This window comes from Numenius arquata, chromosome 6 (assembly GCF_964106895.1).
Source record: "Numenius arquata chromosome 6, bNumArq3.hap1.1, whole genome shotgun sequence".
In the NCBI taxonomy this organism is placed as follows: Eukaryota; Metazoa; Chordata; class Aves; order Charadriiformes; family Scolopacidae; genus Numenius; species Numenius arquata.
This window is the reverse complement of record NC_133581.1, coordinates 27,468,073-27,490,571: the sequence shown is the minus strand read 5'-3', so window position 1 is coordinate 27,490,571 and position 22,499 is coordinate 27,468,073. Positions and strand designations below refer to the sequence as shown.

The window sequence follows — 22,499 nt, the reverse complement described above, 5'->3', positions numbered from 1 at the left end:
ACCTTCAATTTATTTGGCAGTAACTTACCACATGGACTAGTAGTCACATGGAAACCTACGGCATAACCCCCCCGGTACCGTACTTCCCCATATGAATGATAGCGACAGAGTAAAGCCCAAAGGGAATCAGGGAACTGAGCTTGCACTACAGGATTCAGCAAAACAACGTTGTGACACTAAAAAGGCACGTAAACGTACTGTAAAGTAAATAAGGTCCAGATTTTCATTATATAGCACTTCTGGCATACCTCTTTTAAAATTCTTTCTTTTATAGCCACTCAGCAAATACAGGCACAACACTAATGATTCATATTTTGCTGAGTTATGTCATCTCGAAGGCAGTTTGGTTTTATTTCCACTTGGATAGGATACTTTTCCACTTGCGTATTATGTCACACTCCTTATAAAAATAGAGACCCAGTCTTGCAAACACCTTGGAGTGCTCCTGGTACGGAATGAGACTCATGACCATTACAATTCTCACACCCTCCTTATTATGCTTATAATACTTCAAAATGTTCCCCTCTTGGCTTGAAAAATATTTCCGTTCTTAGTCTGTGTATAGCTTTTCTTCCTAAATAAGATTTCTTCTGGTTCTTTTTTTTTTCCGCCTGGCGGGGATTTATACGAATGCTTATGTACTTAGTTCACGTTAATAAGAGATTTCACTCATTAAAAACCTCTAAATATATTATTTAGACACACTTTATCTGTTTCTTCATACTTGAAACAAATTGATTCACTTGATTCTTCCTTTAATTAATAAAACTAAGAAAGGAATTATAAACTTACACAATATAAAATGGCTTCTTTCAGCCTGTGTGCATTTAAAAGGATGTGCACTGGTTCTAAAAGAAAACAAAGAAGCAAAAATACTTGAGAAACCTAGAGTTAGTGTAATAGGTTGCCAAACCAATAGCATAAGAGTCAGGAAATTAAAAATTGTGGCTTCTCAAGCAACAATCTACATTCAGCATAGGCAGTGTTCGCCCTGCCCTTTTCAAAGAGCTGTTACTTGCAGATTAGAGATTGACACAGGAAATAAGGTATGTACTCTTTATAAAATATCTGCAGGTACAGAATTATCTTTTTTTTCCTGTTTTTTTTCTGGTTTTTTTCCCCCTTTTTCTTTTTATTTTTTTTTTCAAGGTGTAATGAAGAGTAATTAAAACTCTGGAATAAATAAATAAAGCAATTTGTAAACAGTATATATTCTGTAACCATTATATATGAAATGAACTCAATTATCTGCCAGACATTCAGTCTATCAAACCTTGAAAATAATTTAGAATTTTCAAGCTCCTGGTTTCAAATAACATATTTAAATGGGGGATGGGGGAGATATACATTAGTTACTTATTAAAAAATAAAAAAAACAGGAAGGCAGCCATGACAACCAAGAATATGTGTATTCCATAGAGAAAATGGTGAAAAAACCAAGGCAAAAATGTGGAAGAAAGGTGGGAAACGGATCTGGGGTCTAATTTGAAAGCAACCACTCTTTCCTTAAAAGAAAGTAATGCATCCCACTCTTGTGCATTACAGCACTGCTTTGGCACGTGAAGGTTGTTTTTTACTGAAGATGTTGAATGATAACTACCAACAAAAATATTTAATTTCCTATAAGTTGCAGACTTAGTCTTAGCCCTTTTTAACTGCCAAAAAGCTTAGACAGTCTCTAAACAGTCATTGAATATTTTCACTTCTGCATGTACTCGTTTCCATCCAACTAGCCAACTTTTCATCTTTGTGAATGCTTTACTGTCTGCGAAAAGTGCTGCTTAGGCAACGTTTATGTTGAAGGTTTTCCCTTTATTGGTTATACTGAGACACTAGGACTTTTCTGGGTGCTTTGCAGACCACAGTATGGCCACTGAGCGCCCAATGGAGAAGGTGCCTCTTGCACAGCTGGGAAAAAGCTTCCCATCAGGAGGAAAATAAGGGTTTTCCTTTTCAGTTCAGCTCTTCTTTTTCATGTCAGTCATGCCACCAGCTTATGCACACTGAAGAAGGTGAGGATTCCAGTCCAGTACAAGCTGAAAACTTGAAGACCAACATGGGCCACTCCAGCTGAAAACTGGTAGGTGCTACGTCCCACCATTGCCTTCAACTACACAAGCCCTATTTCTATCTGATAGAACCTCCCTCCCTTCAACCACCAGAAACACAATGTTCAAATAAATGCAGCATTAACATATTTGCCAGCCAGAGGGTATCGGGCACTAAATAATAAGGGTATGTTAATGCTGTTTTTAAATTTATTCCCAGGAAGCTCATCTGCCTGAAGCTTACTGCTCACAAGATTTGTTTGACAGTAAAATCATCTCATAGAATCACAGAATCATTTAGATTGGAAAAGTCCCTTAAGATCATCGAGTCCAACCATTAACTTAGCACTGTCAAGTCCACCACTAAACCATGTCCCTCAGCACCACATCTACCCATCTTTTAAATACCTCCGGGGATGGTGACTCCACCACTACCTAATTTTTCCTAATATCCAATCTAAACCTCCCCTAGTGCAACTTGAGCCCATTTCCTCTTGCCCTATAGCTGGTTAGTTGGGAGAAGAGACTGACCCCACCTCGCTACACCCTCCTTTCAGGTAGTTGTAGAGAGCGATAAGGCCTCCCCTCAGCCTGCTTTTCTCCAGGCTGAACAACCCCAGCTCCCTCAGCCTCTCCTCATAACACTTGTGCTCCAGACCCCTCACCAGCTTCGTTGCTCTTCTCTGGACACGCTCCAGCACCTCGATGCCCCTCCTGTAGCGAGGGGCTGAACTGAACACAGTCTTTGAGGTGCGGCCTCCCCAGTGCCGACTACAGAGGGACGATCACTGCCCTGGTCCTGCTCACCACGCGGTTCCTGGTACAAATCCGCACCATTAACTCGGAGAATACAGACAAGAGCTGCTCCATCAGAAACAGCAAGGTCGTTTTATGCCACAACATAGCTCTGTTTGGCCATAGCCCCACTAAATCTTGCCTGTAAAGGCCATCTCTCATATTAGGTGATGTTTACTGTAGGCTACATCTGACCCCAGTTTGGTTTCCCCTTTCTTTTCCCCTCCCCTTTCCTTTCCCCCCCTTTCCCTTTCCTCCCCACTGCCTCCGCTTTTTTCCCCCTTCCCTTTTCCCCCTTTTCTCTATTTTTTCCCCCTTCCCTCTATTTTTTTCCCCCCTTCCCTCTATTGTTTTTCCCCCCTTCCCTCTTTGCTCTTGTTGTAAGGGCATGTGACCCATGGCACAGGGTGAGGACAGCCAGAACACCCTGTGCTATGTTCCTTCCCAGGTCCTTGCCGTGGTCCCGAGAGCTCTGATCTCTCTCCTCACCTAAAACTGGGAGCCGGAAGCGGCTGGGAATGTTTACCACACACAGGGGAGAAGAAGCCACGGGAAATGATGGCTTTCTCCACCCCTTCATCCCCAAATCAAGGCAAAACGCTTTTTTAAAATCCATCCCTCAGCCAAGCCCGAGGTCAGCGCGGTGCCGAGGAGGAAATAACCGAGCCCAGTTCTCTCCGGTGTGTTTCACGGGGCAGGGGGGAGTGGGGGGGGCTAATTTATGAGCGCTCCCCCTTTAGCCTGAAAGACATTCCCCGAACCCAATTCCCTGGGAAACACCACAGGCGGGTGTTTCCAGCCTTACCCGCCGCTGCCCGCCGGGAGGGCGCGGCGGCGGGGGCTTCCCCGGGGCCGGACCCGAAACCCCCCCCTCGCCGCGATCCGCCGAGCCCCTCTCCATCCGATCGGATCCGAGCCCCGCGGCGGGCGGGCAGGTAAGGGGGAGCCGGGCCGGGGGTCGGGAGAGCGGCCGCGCCGTCCCGGCCCGGTGGCGGGGAGCAGCGGGGGTGCGGGGCGGGCGCTGCTATTCCGCCATCGGCCGGAACATCCCTCCCGGCCCCACTGGGGAGCGCGGGCACGGCCCCCCTTTACTCCAATTACGCTAATTTAGAAGGCTGACGGCGGGCGTGGGACCGAAGCCCGGCAGCCGGACAGGAAGCCCTCTGACGCGGCGCTGTGCGGACGTGAAGTAATGTAAATGTGCGGATTTTCTTCCCTTTATGGTAGATATTTGCTGAGATAACAGCATCAGGCAAACGGCTTCTTGCGGAGGCTTTTTGGTACGCGTGTGTACGAGAGGGTGCAATTCGGCCTCGCAATCAAAGGCGGCAGTGCCTGCTCTAATTAGTCTAGGGTTGTTGTTCTTCTGAAGATTGCGTTGATTTTTGACTCAGGCAGTACTTGTAAGATATAAAACCTCAGTTCAAACAGGGGCCAGTGTGGGCTCTTCCTGCGGTTGTCTAAGTTTTTATGGATCGGTGGTTCCGGTGCAGCTGGCAGCCGTGTTAAACGCTGGTACATCCCACAGGGAGCTGGTTGCGTTGTCCCCCTTCATGACGCAGCAAACTGGTTTTAAGGCATGGCTAAAACTGGGTTGTGACACGATAATTATACCCTTCGTTTCTCGGCAGCTTCTTAACCTTGCGTAAGGAGAGCACGTGTTATTCAGTACCATTAACCACAGCTAAATTTGAAGTGGCTGTGCAGGTAAAGCCAATAAAGGTACTGCTGATGTCAGTGAAGAGCAGAGAGCGGGTGATGTTTGAGGAGGCTGAAGGAGAGATTTTTGAGAAAGAGGATAAGTGAGCATTACCTTTTGACTGGAGAGCTGGGGAAGGCTGAAAGCCTAGCCTCCAGGTGATGGGCATCACCTTAAATTGTAATTGCCTGCCAACATCCAGGCTGACCCTCGTCATGCTGCTGAGGATTGTGAGTGAATAACAACAATGTGGACAGAAAATCCATGAGCCTTGGATGATGTTCACAGGGGACAGTGTGACTAATAGGAGCTATTGGTAGTATTTGTTTTAAGCTATGCAAGCCTGCAGTCTGATAACTGAGAGCAGAGTTACGTGTGGTGTCTTCCAGGTTCATGCAGAAAACAGTAGTCCAGAGACAAGAAATGTGGAGAGCTATGATGCAGACAATTTGCTTTGCGTTATCAGTTGCTCTTTGATTTGACTATGGTTATAAGAATGCTAACTTTAGGCCAACCAGTGAGTTCTGCTTGTAGTTTAGTACACAATGCAATTTCAGGTGTAAAATAGCAGCACAGGGATAAGTGTCTGTCTGAAGATTTTGAGGAGGCAATGGGATAAAAACTCCTGAAACTCTTGCTGGTAATTCTGCTAATTTAGACTCCATTAATTTGAGATTAGCATTCTACTTTTATGTAAAAATTAAAAAAAAAAAAAAAAAAGAAATAACAACGCAAACCTCTAAACTGTCAAGGATTGAAAAACTACACTGAGCACAATAGGAAAATCCATGTTGTGTGATTGATTCCGTTAGAATTACCTGTGTTTTCTGCAGTGGCCTGGTACCATCAGCACTAGGCATTTGGATTTGTTTTTCTTACCAGCAGCTCGGCTCTTGGACTCCAGGTTTTTTGAAACATAAAGTTCTATTTCTCAGGCATTTAGAATCACGTCTTAACACAAAGGTTTTGGGAAAATGGCAGTATCACCCAAATTACTGATCAGGAATGGAAATGGTCATTTTGACCAGTTACACTTTTTCTAGATATGCCTACTAGTAAAGGGGGAAGAATGTTTTCTTTGTCATTGCGTGGGAAGATGTTAGTTGGCTTCTGTGCAGTATGTCTAAGCATGCAATTACAGGATTTTCTGAAGATACCAATAGGAACAGTTCCAAGTTCTTCACTGCCATTTGTGAGCTTACCTTAACGTTCTATACACTCTCAACATAAAGAAAAATCACTTGATTAGAAATCAGGAATAGCACACAATTTCCAGACAAATTCACCCAGTCTGTGGGTTTCTTTCCTTACAACACCCTGGAAACAGGCAGAGCCCTCAGGCTGGGGTTTCTTGTTCATGGGGCGGCTAGGGGCTTGCCAGTGCTACTTGAGGAACGTTTCATCCCAGCTCTCTGCCATCTGTCATCCATTGCTGCAGGAGAGAGAAATGCTGGCGTTGACCTTCTCTTTCAGCAGAAGTTGGTAGTTAATTTCTTGCCCCTTGCTGGTTTGGGGTGCTGGAGGCTGGTGCTCTCTGGGAGGGTCAGGATGGCTGGATGCTGTGTCCTGCGTCTGTGACCTGCAGCTGGATAGCCTGACCACCCAGGTCTTGCACGGTGCAGGTGAGAAAGAGGGAGCTTGGTGTGCCCCCCCCTCACCTGGCACAGAGACCCCAGCTGGGAAGGCTGAACAGGGTAGTAAGAAGTTGTGTGAAATGCCTTATTGGAGTAGTCCAGTGCAGACATTCCGAGTAGCCTCTGTGGAGAATTTGACCCAGAATACTCTAGCACCCCACTGATGCAAACTGGAAAAAAATCCTACTGAAGGGAGAAGTTTCTGCTGTGATGCTGTGCGTATGGGACAAAAAGTAGACTTGCAGATCTATGTAATGTTTGTGTCTAAGAAGAAAAACATCTAAAGGGGATGCTGTAGCAGATATTTTTAATCACTGTCATCTGGGTTTTCATTCTAGTAATGACATCATGATATGACAAACTCAGGGAAAACAATAAACAGGCTTTTTACTGTTACAAGATTTCTCTCGGTAGGTGGCTAACCCGAGAAATTGCTTTGCAGTGAAGACGGAAACAGCAGTTTAATGCAAACACTGCAGTGTATTTAAACAGCAAATGCGTAACTTCACCACAAGGGAAATCTTTTTGCTATAATAATTTTCATGACTTGCTCTTGCATCACCAGCAAAATGAATAGTAGTAGAGCTGGGGGGCCCAATTCTCTCCTATTTAACAGTGGTATTTTGCAGGTACGAGTTCATTGACTTCAGTAAATAGACATAAATGAAAGAGCTGAATATGTCTGGAGTCTTGAGGCAGAGTAACGGCAGACAAAGTAGATAAGCACATTAAAAAAGCTACATATAATGTTTTTTATTAGTATTGCATAGTGTCCAGTGGAATGGTTTCCTACCTTAAACATACCGAAGGCTCCTGCCGCAGCCTGGGAAGGAGATCCTCCCTCTCTTTGCAGGATGCAGTGCTGGTTCAGATTCTGTCTCTTAGGACTGGGAGTATTTCAAGGGAGTGCTTTGTGATGACCAACAGGTTTGACTGATGACACCAAGACCTGAAGTCTCGTGGAACAGGGGTACCACCGACAACAGCGTAGGCTTTCCCTGCGTGGCAGTAATGTTCAGGGCTGCCACTATCCACAATTCTCCCAGCAGGATCGTGTTTAGTGAATTGTATGTAGCAATGGTTGTCTCTAAACAGAAGCATCAGTTAATCATAAAATTAATGCCATGGAAAGTGGTCTTGCTGAATGCAAACACTGCAAAAACATCCATGTTGGAGCTGGTTGCTGAGGCTCTTTCTGTAATTGGTGGAGAGAAATGAGGGTTCAGTTCTTCTCATCCTAAAGCAGGTTTCTGACAAGGTCCACCTAATCATGATCCAGATGTGCCTGTTAGTTAGGAGTGTTGGGGATAGTGCATGTGATGTTCAGGTGTAGGTCACTATGGTACCTGTCTGAAGTTAGGCGAGGTGAACCCTGCTGTACAAGCTTCTCGCATCCGAGCAAAGGTGAAAATTCCCGTTTGGCTTACGACCTTCCCCACTGTAACATAAATTACATGTAACTCATCTCAGTAACTTCCACAAGTTTGGGTTTTTTTTAATTCTTTTTTTAACTAGAAATTGTGTCTGGCAGGATTGGTTGCATCTGGTTTTTTTAGGCTGACCTTTTGTTCCAAAGCATTTACAAAAGTTACTGTCAGAGATTTAGAAGAGATTCTGCTTGACGTGCATTTTGTGTGAGTTATCCATTACCAGGTGAACAAATACCAGTTAAGTGACATCTGTGATAGGAAGACAATAAATTCACCTTAGTTTCTTGGCATAACAGAAAATTCTGATGTGATTTTCTGTTACCAGTAGTGTTATGAGGAGTTTCTTAGAAGCAGGTTCAGATTTCTTAATTGAATGGTAAAATAGATCCCTAGAAGCCCTTTGAATCTGGCAGGGTTCCCGTTGGACTTTAAACTTAGTGATGAATCTTCCCTGAGAGACAGTTGACAGTCAGAAAGTAAAGGCTTAAATATTTTTTCCTGTCCCTTATTTTGCCATTTTGAAGAAAAATATTTATAATAAGTTCATATACAACGTCCAGGTGGTTATAACCTCCATCTTCCCTGAGAGACAGTTGACAGTCAGAAAGTAAAGGCTTAAATATTTTTTCCTGTCCCTTGTTTTGCCATTTTGAAGAAAAATATTTATAATAAGTTCATATACAACGTCCAGGTGGTTATAACCTCCATGCTAAAGTTAAAAGAAAAAGAGCCTTTGTTTAGGTTAAGCTCTAAGCATGTGAATGATACTTAAACTATTTGGTAAGCTACTTAAGTACGATGAGAAAATTGTGTACAAAACCAGTGCATGAGCTACTGGATGGATGAATGTATGAAGTACATTATGGACAAACTATGTAATGAACTATTTAGGTGAGTGTATTATGTTTACCCAGTTGTCAGAATTTCCCCTGCCCCCCTCTGGTAAGCCAGAGGAACTTTCTGGTGGCCTTAAACTTCAGAAGCAAATTCTGTTCTCATGGTCTTGTCTTAAGCAGATACCTACAGAGTACCTACTTATATTCACTGAATTTCACTGAATTTTTTTTAGAGTTGGAAGGGACCATAGAGATCATCTAGTCCAACTCCCCTGCTGAAGCAGGATTGCCTAGAGCATGTTAGAGCATGTTACTCAGGGCTGCACACAGAGAAAAGCATCTGTATCCCTAAAGGAGCTAGGTAGTTGATTCTGGGAAGAGTGCTCTGTGCTTCAATTCCTCATACACTGAAAGGCAGGTGGAATAAATTGATCCGACCATTGATGTTGCTCATATGCTTTCTAGCAGTGTTCTTAAATTGAAGTGGATGTGAGCACCATGCTTTGTGCTGGACAATTCAGATGTCAGGAAGTTTCTGATCTTGCTTACCTTATCGTGCCTTAAAAGTTTTATGGTGTGCAGCTACTTGATCACCAATCTTGGATAAACTGGATTAGGGGTATGTGTGAGGATACTCAGTTCTGTCTGCATCATGCTGACTTTCGATATGGGTCAGGGATTCAGATAACTTCATATGTAGCAGGGCAAGTATCAACAGCTTCTGAGTTGCCTAAGCAATTAGGCAATGATTTTGTGACTTGCTGTCGTGGTTTAGGCTGAACTGGCCAATGACGGATGACAGATGCTCCTGCACCTTAATTGTCCTTATTCCATCTAAACTATATTTTGGTTGCTTAAGCGTATTTACCATCAGGTAATCCACTGCCCTGAACAGAGAACTATCCCGAAACCAGTACAGATGTGGCAAAAGCTTACAATATGTTAAAATGAATTGTTGATGGTTGTCCTGGTGTTTGGTTTTTTTTTTTTTGGAAACCAGATATTCTAAAGTTTCGGTATAGTAGAAACCTTCTTTGTGTTCCAGTACTTGTCTTTTGTTTCAAGGAGATTAGAATAAGTATCCAATTATCACATGTTAAAATCCCTAAATCATACCACATCTTTGCAGTCATACATAATAAAACTTTGTCCAGGAAATTTCAGAGGGAGACTGCAGTCAGTCTTGTGGTATAAATATTTTTACAGTTCGGAGGAAAATTGAGTTACTTGAATAATCCTTTAGAATTAAGGTGGAGATATATATTTACATATGTATGTTTGTGTACTTATATATATGTAGAAGTTTTTATATCTCTCTAGATATAAAAGAGATTTCAGTCTGTACACACAAAACTAGCTGTGGCTTGGCCTGCATTGCAAGTGAGAATTACTGGGTTTTGATGGGACTACTGTGTGCAAGTAAGAGAAAGTAGAAATCAATATTCTGAGTTTTTTTATACTCAGTCAAATGAAAAAAAAATAAAAGGAGACCCAAGGGTCCTGTACAACCTAGTTCTAACATGTAGCAAAGGAAAAAAAATTAAAAAACCTGGCAACTCTTAGTGAGTCAAAATACTGAAACCAATGAGGTTTTTCCTGTGCAAAGATAACTGGGGGGACTTTGGTCCTGGCAGGGTGTCAATATATTGCCCTGTGAGCTTAAGAACAAAAACAACAGAAAAAGATACTGAATAAATACGCAATATTTGAGATGGTTAAACACTCTATTAAAAATATATGTAATGATTTATTGTTTCAGGGGGAGGCCAAGTATGTTTCTGAGTAAGAAAAACATTAGACCAGAACTCTTTTCTAATTTAAGATTTGGATGGATCATCTTTCTGCAGTGCAGAACGCAGCTAGCTTTAAATAAGAGTGTATCTATAGAAAGCAGTTCAGCTGTGAGAGGAGAGAGGAGCTCTTGCAGAACTCTGTTGCTGTAGCTAAAGTCATGTTTACAAGAGATGGATTCTGTGTTCTCTTTTCCATAGTAGCCACCCTAAGAATTAAGGTGTGTGTACTTTAAGGCTTCAGCTTTTGAACATGGTTGGTAGTAACTCACGGAATCACGGAATTGTCAGAGTTGGAAGGGACGTCTAGAGATCATCTAGTCCAACTCCCCTGCTGAAGCAGGATTGCCCAGAGCACATCACTCAGGACTGCATCCAGGCAGGTCTTGAAAATCTCCAGAGAAGGGGACTCCACGACCTCCCTGGGCAGCCTGTTCCAGGGCTCTGTCACCCTCAAAGTAAAGAAGTTTCTCCTCATATTTAAATGGAACTTCCTATGTTCCAGCTTGTGCCCATTGCCCCTCATCCTGTCTCTGGAAACCACTGAAAAGAGTCCAGCTCCATCATCCTTCAACCCACCCTTTAGGTACTCTTGCTTTTGATTTGTGGAACTGATCTTGAGGAGTCTTTTTAAAAGAGGCTATTTGTGCAATATGTAATGAACTGACTGCAGAAACAAAAGATGGCCACAATGATGAAGTAAATTGCTGAACTATGGGAATTTTGAGTAGGTGGGTCTCAATTCATCCTCTGCGCCTCAAAAAGCAACAGATAATGAATGTTTCTAAAGGTCTAGGTAGCAGGAAGGGAGGGGAGAATCATCTTAAAATAGTCTTTCTGCTATACTGACTCCATCAGTATTAAACTGCTCTTCATGGCGTTTTAGGAACTCCAGGAAGGCGTTCTCCCTCCGAGGATTTCATTAAAGAAGCCAAAATGTGGAGGGCGGTGGCTAAGGTCCTGCCGAGGGCCAAAGTCCCCGGAGGCAGGGCGTGCTGCCTGCCGCCGGCGCAGAAGGGCAGGAGCCTGCTCACTGGGACTACTGGCCATCGCCAGCGGGACATCGCTGCTGCGGGGCTCCGCGCCGCCCGGCCGATCAGCATGAACCCGGGGATCCAGAAGGTGGAAGCTTTGGATGCGGGTCATTTTGTCCGGGTGGAGTGGGAGGACGGGAGCGAGAGCCGCTACCCCTGCGTCTGGCTGAGGGACAACTGCCAGTGTCCCCACTGCTTCCTGCAGTCGGCCAGGGCGCGCAGGCTGGTCTTCGAGGACCTGGACGTGGACATCGTGGTGAAGGAAGTCGCCCTGGCAGATAGAAAAAAGGTATTTGAAGCAAACCTCCATTCTGCCTCTCGTGAAACCCGTCTAACAATGCTTGTTAATCTGTAAATTAGAGGCAGTCCCAGGTTATATTTTAATCGCAATTTGTTTGTCCAAACCCCACCCTGTATTTGCAAAGCTTTTAGGAATAATTGCAATTTGGGGAACGCAGATCTTCCCACCTTTATATGAAGCTTCACTTTATAGATGTTACGCAGAGAGCACAGCAAGCCAGGCTTCGGATTTTAGAATATAATTGCGCTTTTTAAAATTCTGCTGTATGCTGCTGCTTCACCAAATGCTCAAAAGAAAATATAGACATTCCCCACACTTTTAATTACACTTTCATGTATGTCTTTTTTTCTCCCTTTACTCTGTAAGTAAATGTCTTGAAAATCAGAAAAGCAAATGGCAAAGTGATGATGACCTTAATCCACAACAAAAATACCAGTTTATTAGCTATTTTCCAATGTGCAAAAGACTTCATCTTAGAGCAAGCACTCAAACCAAAGCTGAACCCGATATTCAGAGTTGACCTAGTTTCTGTGTCTCTATCTGTATCTACCTCATCTCCATTAACATTTGCTCATGAAAAAGAGGGTGTTATTGGGAAAGAGAGGACAGGAACTGCCCTCCCTGTGAATTTTAATCTTTCTTGCCATATGAAAACCTAACAGATCATTCAGATTTTATAGGTTTTATTGAAAACAGTACCTGGCTCCTTTGATATGTGAACTCACTTCCTTCATTTTACAGTTAAAGAAGTTTTAAACACGTTAAAGATGCAGCAGTCAACCCTGCGGCAGCTGGGACAGCCCCGCTGCAGGGCGCGTTTGCAGAGGTTGACCCGTGCCCGAGCACGGCTCGGGGTCTGCATTCAGGAATTCTGGGCTCCCAAGTTGATTGTTTGTTACCAAAATTAATGCTGTGTAAATTCATGCTTTGAGTAGGCAAATGTATCGCGATAGTAGAGGGATTCTCTGCTTCCACTTCTACTCAGGAACTGATGAAAGCGCAGCACTAATCCTAAACCCATCCTGGTGTTTTACCATCATGCGAAAGAGCAGAATTACGTGAAATGGGAACTGATACCTACTCAACAGCTTTGAGAATTCAGCTGAGGGTGTGTGCTGCACTGAATTCTTTTGGTTCATGACAAAGCCTTATGCTTTCTTTCTGTGTTTTTTTCAGGAATTGAAAAAAAATAATGCCTTTTTAAAATTTGTTTGAAAGAGGGCAGCCTTTTTCAAAACTGGGAGAGGGATTTCTCTCCTAGCATTTCTTTTTTGCCTGTCTTTCTTATCCTTTTTCTTTTTTAACAAGCTGTCATTGTTTTGGAAGATATTTTTGCTCTCTTCTGAGTTGTGGTGCAGCACTCTTCCCAGTGATAGATGCCAGCTTCTGTGATTCTCCTCTTTCTGCTAAGCACAGCTCCCGCAGTGAAAGCAGCCCACACAAAATAGCAAATTAGGTCATGGGTTCATGTCAAAATGACCGTATATAAACGGTATCAGAATTTGGATGATGTTCAGGTTGGGATTTCCTTACTTGTTTGCCCTTATGTTCCAGGGAAGGCTTAACTGTGATATTGATCTAAATATTACGATTTCTGGACTCTTCTGTTGTTGTTCTGGGTGATGTTTTTTGAATTTTTTTGTTCTAAAGTCATCTTTCATTTTATATTGGAAGATCTCTATTACGTGGCCTGATGAACACGCAAGCGAATATGAAGCCGAGTGGCTGAAAAAACGATGCTTCTCAGAAGAAGCCAGAGCAGAAATGCGAGAAGATTTATTTTTACCAGGTAGGAATCAGACCCTCTTCTGTTATGCTTGTTTCAAATGTGTGGGGTCTGACACTGACAGCCCCAGCTAGAGGTCCCTGCGTGAGGACCAAGTCAACCCAGCTGGGGCAGTGGCAACCGCTCTTGGTGCCCAGTGCTAGGCTGAACCCATGGTTGCTCTTTCCCTCTTCTTAGTTTAGGAACCCATGGTTGCTCTTTCCCTCTTCTCAGTTCAGGAACCCATGGTTACTCTTTCCCTGGACATGACAGAAGTTCAACTGGTTGGGCTGCGTTTGCTTTCCTAGAAGCCTTTTCTTTCCAGAAAGGGTTAGTAGGTCTCAGAAATGAGCCTTGTGGACCAGCAGTGGCTGTGTGACAATGCAAGTGTGGGCATGTGCTCTTTAAATTATTTACATTTTTATTTTTAGAAGATTATTTAGAATCGGAAGGGAGTTATAACTGAAATAAAATCTTTTCCCTTTCTGTGACCTTCTGTTAAAAAGTAACCGTGCAGCATAGCAGCGTCTCGTGCTGGAGCTCAGGTTGTGTTTGCTCTGCATCCCACACTTAACTGCAGTAGTTGACGGTCTTCTGGTCATGAAGTGTTTTGTGCAACCAGCGGCTTAGCATTTACCCAGTACAAATCACTCACCCTTTCGAGTGAACAGTTAAACCCATGAGGTTTGTCATGATGCACGTCGTCACTTCTCTGGCAGCCTTCCAGATTGTGAGCATGAAACCTGTGAAAACTTGCAAGATTTCTGCTGTTGCTCTTGACAGTGTTCTTGTGAGATCTGCTGTTTCAGAAAGTTGTGGATCTGTGTTTTGAGTGTAGACTGTGTCTGTTAAAACAGGGCATTGCTTTAGAGAAAAGAAGCGAGAGGCAGTCTGATGGTGTGAAACTCGGATTCAGGTATCATTATGCTCCGAGCTCAGGGAAAGGCAAATTCGTGATCAGTTTATGCTCTTTTTTTCAGGGTGTTTTTTATTCTGACAAAGAAAAGAAAGTTTGTTTGGTTGGGTTTTTTTCCCGTGAAAGATGAGAAATGGGAAAATGGTGGCCCTGGGTATCTCCTGCATCTGAGCTTTGTTTGGTACTTCAGGGACAACTGAAGGGGCCAGTTGTCTTTCCCAGTTTCTGCAGGTCCAATATTCCTTAGCTCCTAGCACCTGTCTTCCTAAACAAAAGTCAGCTCTTAAGATTCAGCCGTTTATATCTGGCTTAAAACTTAAGTGATGAGTAATATTTCCATTCATGTCAGTGGATCAAATAGCAGACTCTTCATAGTTCAGAATGGAACTTTTTTCCCCCAGTGATATAAAAGTTTATGTCTACTTTAGCTTTGGCAAGAACAAAGTACACTGTTTACTATTTCAGAGCACTGGGCATGCTACCAGAATGAACGTGATGAAGATGCAAACCTCATTGAGGGAAACTAGACTTGATTTCTCAGGTAGTAGGAATTCTTGTTTGGAAAAATGAAGATGCTGTGGAAGCTAGCAAGATGTGTTGTAGCCTTTGGGGGGATGTAAGTGAATATAAATTGAATGTTGCTCTAATTAATGCCCAAACAAATTAGTCTAGATCTCTGGTTATGTTTATTAGCAAAGGTATCAATAAATGAGGTTTCAGTATTTCAGATGTAATGCTATTCTTTCGCCCCTTGTGAAGCCTAACTGGCTGCGATTTGCCTTCATACTCACCCATTTACATAGTGCTTACTCTCAGAATCTAAATACAATGCCTGTTTCGGAGTTCTCCCCTCTGCTACTGCTGATGTTCAATGAAACCATCTAGGTAAAATATACACCAAAGATATGTTTTATTCTTTGGGCATGCTTTTGAAAATTCTGTTTTCCATGGTAGATCTGAAGAAGCATGCGTATAGAATTGACACTAGATAAGGGCCTGTGTTAACTTTGGCTTTGTTTACTGTCATTTTGCTCTTCCTCATATTCCCAGAGATCTGGCTTATTGCGATGGATGGCTTTTCCCAGCTTTTCTCAGGTTTCAGTTGCAAAACCAGGCTGCAGTTATAAAGCACGTGAGTTTGCTTGCTGGCTCTTTAAGACCTGTTTCTCATTGTGTATTGGGGTAAGTTTAGAATTCACTTCCTTCTGGTCAGGGGAGTTACACACAGCGAATTACATGGCTATAAGTAGCTAATGATATCCCAGCAGGATAGTGTTACAGACCGTGATATGGAATGCCAGCCCTGCATGCTGGTTCGACAAATATAAGAGCAAGCTCACCAGACTGCTGCAGTTAGAGGTTAACCTTCACTGCTGACATTATCACAGCTGTGGCCTTTTTTTTTTTTCCCTTTTTTTTTGGCAAGTGGTTATTTGCTTTTCATGTTGTTTTTATGCTGGTTTTTCGTCATAATTTCTGATTCGAAAAATCAGATGTCAGGCATGTGTCAAACCCGAAAAGAAGAGCAGGTCAAATTTTCACTGCATGATGGAAGTGAGTATAAATAGCTCTATGGCAATACGTCAACATTCCCCTTTTAAAAACACTGCCAGATCCTATCTGTGTAGTATGAAAAGTCTGCTATTTGTGTGTATTGAGGCTTTTTTCAGCCCTGTTTACAAGATACTTTGAAAAGAGCAGCAAAAGTACCATCTTCTACTTCCCCAGTTCTGATGTCTCAAAGGTACTCTTTTTTCCCCTCCTGTTTACTTGTGTTCTCCCCAACAAACGTCACAGGAGTGATTTACCACCTCATGCAGTCTCTCTGTAGCTCAGATTTTGTGTGTGGTAGAGGCAGCTTGTGGGAGGCACTGGGTACGCCAGGCACTTCCCAGTATCCAGCCTCTCGCTGCATTGCATTGCATTTGCTGAGGTTCATTTTCCAAAACACTGGTATCCCAACAACAGGATGGGGAGGGGAGAGGGGGAAGTTAAAAGTTGTTTTTTTGCTAAAAGAGTTCGGTCAATTGGATTTATCCTGTAGTAATAATTAATAAGAGCTGCCCCCATGAGTTAGGCTGCCCTATCCATAATTCACAATGAAGCAAAAAGACATTTGGCCTTCAACAAACAGTAAAATATACACTGTAGACAAAATAATTTTAGATGAAGTAAGCTAATCTATGATGTCTAGACTTTCTTTCTCACATGACTCCTTATAGAAGGTTTCAACCAGCGCTGTCCCAACCTGCATAGTAAATGCTGAATAATTCCAAGTATTTGTTGATGCATGCGCACCATCTGCAGGAACTGGGCAAAGGCCACCTTCTCGTTTTGTGAAAACTACAACGTAGGTTGCTTTTTATGACTAACCTGGTATGATTAAGAAATGGGATTCTTTTTTTCTCTCCTCCTCCTCACCCCCAAAATTATTGTTCTGAAATTGAAAAAGTGACTCATTAATTCTCAAAAGTATTTCATTCTTCCCATTTTGAAAAACGCATAGATCTGGGGTTTTTTTAGTCATAATGTAAATGGTCAAGAAAGACACAAAACGATTTTACAAGACCTTTGTTTTTATCCATTATGAATTGCTCAGCTACCTTTGTAAACATAAAGATTTTTTTATTGGGCAACTGCAACTGTGCTGTGCAAGTCTTAAGTCTCTCTTAAGAGACTTAAGTCTGCCCAGACACTACTGGCTCATTCCTAGCTTTCTTACCTCTTCAGCTTTCCAAGCGTAAGTTCTAGGATTTCTGCTATAGTACGATGGAAACTGTGTTAACCGTGGTTACACGGTGGGGAAAAGCGTGCTATGCTGACATGATAAAATAATGAAGAACTTGAGTGGGATCAACTACCACCAGGAAATACTGTCCCAGTTCAGTGCAGCTTTTTATAGTTTTTCAGGCTGAAGGGTTTTTGTGGATAAAAATGGGAATAAAGTTCCTGTTGTTCAGTATATGGGAGAACAACATGCCCTGTGGGGCACACAATTTTCTAAAACTTTCGTATAGACGTTTAAAAAGAATATTGTTAAGTGGAACAACTTAAATATCTTCACATCACAGGATCTTTTTCGGTTTTATGCTGCATGCTTTCCTGTCCCTTTTCCAAAGAATTATGGATGTGTTAATTTGTCAAATTTTAAATATTGGACAACATACAAGGTTTTTGTCTGGGGCTCAGGAGAAGGAAAACTTTCTAAATACTGCTTATTTTAGTGTGGACCTATTACTTGTCTCTCTCCTACCACTGTTGTGCTTACCTGACTGTGATGGTCTCTGGGGACCAGTGAGGAGAGGAAGTCCTTCACTGCTTTTCATACAAATGTGAGTTGTTTAAAAGTAGTTCATGTGTATATCAGACATAAGTGTTAGAAATTAGACCTTAGATCTATTGCAGCTACTAGAAGGATTAAAGCTGGTGCCAGTATATTTGAATTAAGCTCTAAGATCTTGCTGAAAAAAGCCCCCACCATTACTAATATGTAATATCTAATCAATATTTAAAAGGCTAGGAAATACTGTGTGAAAACGATGAGGAAGTCGCCACATAATCTTCTTTCTGCATCTTACTATATACTCCTGGTGTAAGTAAATATCCAATAGTCAACTGCAGAAAGCCAGTATAATTGTCAGCCAATTTCCTCTTTGCTAATAGTAAAAACATTCGTTACGTGTACAGCCTTGAGCTGGTATGTAAATGCTGCAAGTTTCTCCCCATTTTGTGTGTCTTTGTTGCTGGAAATGAATTGCTTTATTTTAGTCATGGCTTTAAAATTTTTTTTTGCTTCTTTCTCTTCATGGAGATTCTGCCTTTCTAATATTTTGAAAAGTTTACGCGGTGCTGTCAAGGCAGTGGTTTGGCTTGTGCTCCGAGTATGCAAGTTTGTTCTTTGACTGTTTTTCATCATTTCCTTTGGGATATTTATTGTTGAATGAAGTGGCCACATTCATATTCTTAGCATAAAGCATTTGACCCTGTTGCACATGAAATTTTCATGAATGTGCTAAGGAAATGTGTCATCATTAAAAAGCAGTCAAAGAGTAGTAGCTGTAATGGTTTACCATCAAGACAGAATGATATATCAAGATGGGCTTTGCGAAGGTTTGTGCTTAATGCAATACTGTTCCTTATTTTTGTCCATGACTATGATGGAAAGGAATAGCCACATTAAATTTGCAGATGACACCAATCAGGGGTTGACTGGAACCAGGCTGAAGGACCAGGGTTACAATTCTAAATGACCTTGACAAATAGGAGAAAAGGTAAAAACATTAAAAAATGCTTTAACGGGTCAGCTGACTAGTTCATCTAGCCTAACACTCCAGCAGCAACGTAGTAAAAGCATGTGAGCCAAGCCACTCTCAGCAGTCCATTTCCTTCATATTTTTTCAGCATCCATGGTCATTGCATCAGGGTTTCCCGTGGGATGCTGCAGCTCGGCAGCCGTTTGAGTGCAAGGTAGGGAGATAACCACCCAGATCAGGTGGGGTTGGTACTGATCACAGGCTGAATGTGAGCCCATGCTGGCAGACTGGGTTGGGGTCAAGGCAAACATTGCTTTCAGCTGAGTCCGAAGAGATGAAGTAGTCCTTCTGCTCCATTTGGTGGAGTAAGGCTTCCATAGAGTGTATCATACCTGAGCACCACGCATCAAGAAAAGACTCCAGCGTGCTCACTGGAAAGCACTGTATGTAATTAGTGGTCTAGCAGCGTCTAAGAAAGCAAGTGCTGGGAGCAGAGAGGGGAGAGAGAGAAGGAACCTTTTGGTTTCCACGTTCATGGCAGGTACCTCACTATACAAATGCACATGTACATATGTGAACAGATTTTCTTAATGCTGTTCAGAATAGGTAAAAATTTGAGCTCAGAAAAACTATAAAAAGTTTCAAATTATAAGGAAGATTTTAAGTTGTGAAGCGAGGGCATGTTTTTAATAGCAATAATTTTACAAGCTGCACTGGATTTTTTTCCTCCCAGATACCAACCGCTGCTGCGTTCCATACGTTTCCCAAGATTAATAGTAGTTGGAGCTGTGCACAATGCATTTTCGGCTTTTGGCATATTTACCACAGCGTCATTACAGAGTACATTGGCAAATGTCAGGGGGGAAAGGTTACTTCTGCCATAGCTCAAAGACTAAGCTCTTGGCTGCATCAAGATGCCACTTAAGGGCTGGGAACTTGGAGCCTTTCTTCTCTGAAACATGAGGTAGGATTTATAAGCCTTTGTGCACCAGCCCTGCACCTTAAGAAAGAAAAACAAACCCAAACCACTAAGGATACTGGCTGCACTTGTCACTGGAAGTGAATTCATGTGAGCGAAATGGAGCTTCAAGGACAGAGTTTATAGCCTCGCCAGGCAGGTTTTAACTATATTTACCACTTTCTGGTTTTGTTTGGTTTTTAGTGGGTTTTTTTTTAATACAAAGTAGCTAAACATAAAAAAGAAAATAGCCTAAGAAACTGCTTTACTTGTACCATTTTTCAGTTTTAGTAGCTGCCTGGAGAGTATCAGTGAACAGTTCAGTTTCCTTGAAATTTTGTGATTTCCACATCATAGGGGTACTGTAAAGGTTAAACATCTCTTCAGACAGTCGGCGGTGTTGACTCTGAATGCACTGCAGAGTCTGGGAAGGGATAAATTCCCAGTACCTTAGTGGGATTCACATTATTAATAGTTTTTAGACTGAGAAAAGGTTGCTCTTTCAGATTACTAACAGAAGCATTTTGAATTCAGCTTTTGTCTCCCCTGGCTCCATAGAGTTGGAGATGTGAGGCCAGATGACTGCCTCCACTGCCAGTTGGGAGGAAGACCAAACGGGTTGGTGTTCTTTGAATGTTCTCCACATTTGTTACATCAAAATCAAGGACAGTCCCAGACAGGTATGCTGAGCGTGCACTGTTTTGCAGTGCTGTGGCAAAGCAGGTGTTTGCAACAAAAGCCAAAACCACCCCAAAACCCAACAAGACAGTCCACGTCCATTGGCTGCAGAAGGGGCATCCTGTATTAGGTGGAACTTAAGCAAGCACAGTAGGAATTGGGAATTCAAGTAAGAAGCCTTTACAGTCCGTGTACTCAGGTAAGTCTGGGGCTCTTGGGGCTGCAGTTGAATTCCAAGTGCATATATTTATTTCCCAAAGTGGGGAAAAATCTGTTGGTATATTCTTTGAAATACTGATATTACTCTATGCCTTGTTTTATAGAAGGAAAATTTGGAAAAAATTTATTAGCAAGAAAGACTGGGAAGGAAAAATTGAAACTTAAATATTTCACTAATTTTCACATGGTTATTTACCTACACCAACACTGAAGCTTATATTTGTCTTTCAGAGCATGTTCTTGGCAGTTCATGCACCATACCTAAAGCTATTTTAATTTTGTAACTTTTAATAGAGCAAAAGGAAAACATTCATATATTATTTTTTCCCCATCTTTCAAATGTGTGAAAGGATGTATATTGAGTTAAACACACTGGAGCAGTGAGTAGCAGGCCATGGAGTGGTCTCAAAAAGGAACGTAATGAGGTGAGATTATATCCCTCCTCAAGGACTTAGCTTTTTTGATTTTATGGACATGTTGTGAAATTCAACAGCTTGTCAATCATTCTACAGCTTCTTGGAACACAGGGTAGAGTATAAAAGATGGTCTATGTGAACAGCTTATATTTGGGTATGTTCATTGTGTTTCTTGGACAGTCTTTAACCGGCCGTAGCCAAAGGAGGGGGGAATACTCGTGGTTGGAAATTTGCAGACTTTGCAACTGTTGAAAAATGTTGTAACTATGTAGTGTCTGGGTACAGTTTTTTATGAGCACCTTGCATTTTATACCGGGGCGGGGGGGGGAAACCACAAATAAAGCAACCCAGTCCTGGCCCTTTACATCTTTTTCGAGTGCAACGTGTCCCTCAGTCACCAGGTGAAATTCCCCAGAGCTCTCATTCGGAAAGCTGGTTGGAATATGTAATAGTTTTTATTGGTCCTGCCTGTTGAAGGCATGTTGGAGTAAAGAGAGTTGTGTTTTTAAAATGGTGCCATCTGCATTTTTCCAATGTTTATGGTCTTATTTCTAGTACGTAATCTCTGTGATTGGACAATCAATCACATTGGTGATTGAATATTAGCTAAAATTCCAAGTAAACTAGATGTGATCTAAACAAAACAGTTCTACTATGGAATAGCTAAAATCTTTTCATGCTTTATTGTGCGCTCTCTAAAGAATAAATGGCTTCAGACGAAATACATCAAAGCAAGGGAAGCCAATTATGTCTTTACTGTAAGAATAAGAGCTCTGATTCAGTGCTTGACTTAAAACTAATGTTTAGAGTTTTGCAAAAGACTAGAAGCAATGCAAAATGTATACAAAACAAAATATAAGAAATGGCATTTTTGTCCTGTTTACCCATTATTTTGCAATGTCTTTGATTTGAACATGTGTTTGTTTATTTGTGCATACTAATTGGTAAACTGGCAAATTTATGAGATACTTCACGTAGAAATTAGTGAGATGAGAGCAAGGAAGCAGACAGTGCAATATTCGGGGAGTATAAATCTGAAATAGGCCTTCTGTACGGGAGAGAGAGAAATTACCCCACAGCTACTTCTGTACATTACAGTAACTTTGAAGGGCAGATGTATATGTCTAGATGGTCTTTTGCTTTTCAGATAGAGTGAGCAGATCATACCTCAGTTCCTTGTTTTGCAAGTTGTGTACCATTACTAATACCTCACAAGGAAGTCTGAAATATATAAGACCCAAAATTGCTACCAAAGAGCATGGGGAATCGCAGCCACTGGGGTTATTTTGCTTTTGAAATGAGCTGAGCCATGGCTGTTGGCATCTCTGGTCACCCGCTGCCACTTCACGGTACCTCAGCCACCCCATCTGAAATCGGTGGAGAGGACGGCGTGCTGTCATGGCGGGGGGTATAAAGGCTTGGATGCTCTCTGTTCAAGGATAAAGTGATTTTTTTTCCTGTGAGTTAGAGTTGAATACACTGTGTGAAGGTTTCGTGTGGGAGCAGGGGCTGTGAGAGGAGGTGGCAGCAGGGCAGAGGTCCATCCAGTGGCTGGCGCTGGAGGTACGGCTGTGCAGAGCCCAGGATCTTGGCAGCTTGTGGCTCTCTGGGCCTGGGCCATGCCTCCCCTCAGCACCTTCTATTCTGGCCACCCCTCAGGAAATAAATTACACGGCTCCCCGGGCAGAGTGTTGTCACCCCAGAGGCTACATAGCAACAGGAGAGGC

The 22,499-nt window shown here is 42.4% G+C and overlaps 1 protein-coding gene across 3 annotated transcripts in view; it reads left to right on the top strand.

Moving 5' to 3' along the window:
• Positions 1-3,261: 3,261 nt before the first annotated feature.
• BBOX1 (gamma-butyrobetaine hydroxylase 1) overlaps positions 3,262-22,499 on the top strand; it is a 44,922-nt gene continuing 25,684 nt past the window's right edge. The window contains exons 1-3 of one of the 3 annotated variants that reach the window (XM_074149109.1): positions 3,262-3,523; positions 11,119-11,555; positions 13,242-13,356. In XM_074149109.1, coding sequence (XP_074005210.1) covers positions 11,169-11,555; positions 13,242-13,356 — 502 coding nt within the window. In that variant the 5' untranslated portion in view covers positions 3,262-3,523; positions 11,119-11,168. The other 2 variants (XM_074149110.1, XM_074149111.1) reach the window with 2 other exon arrangements.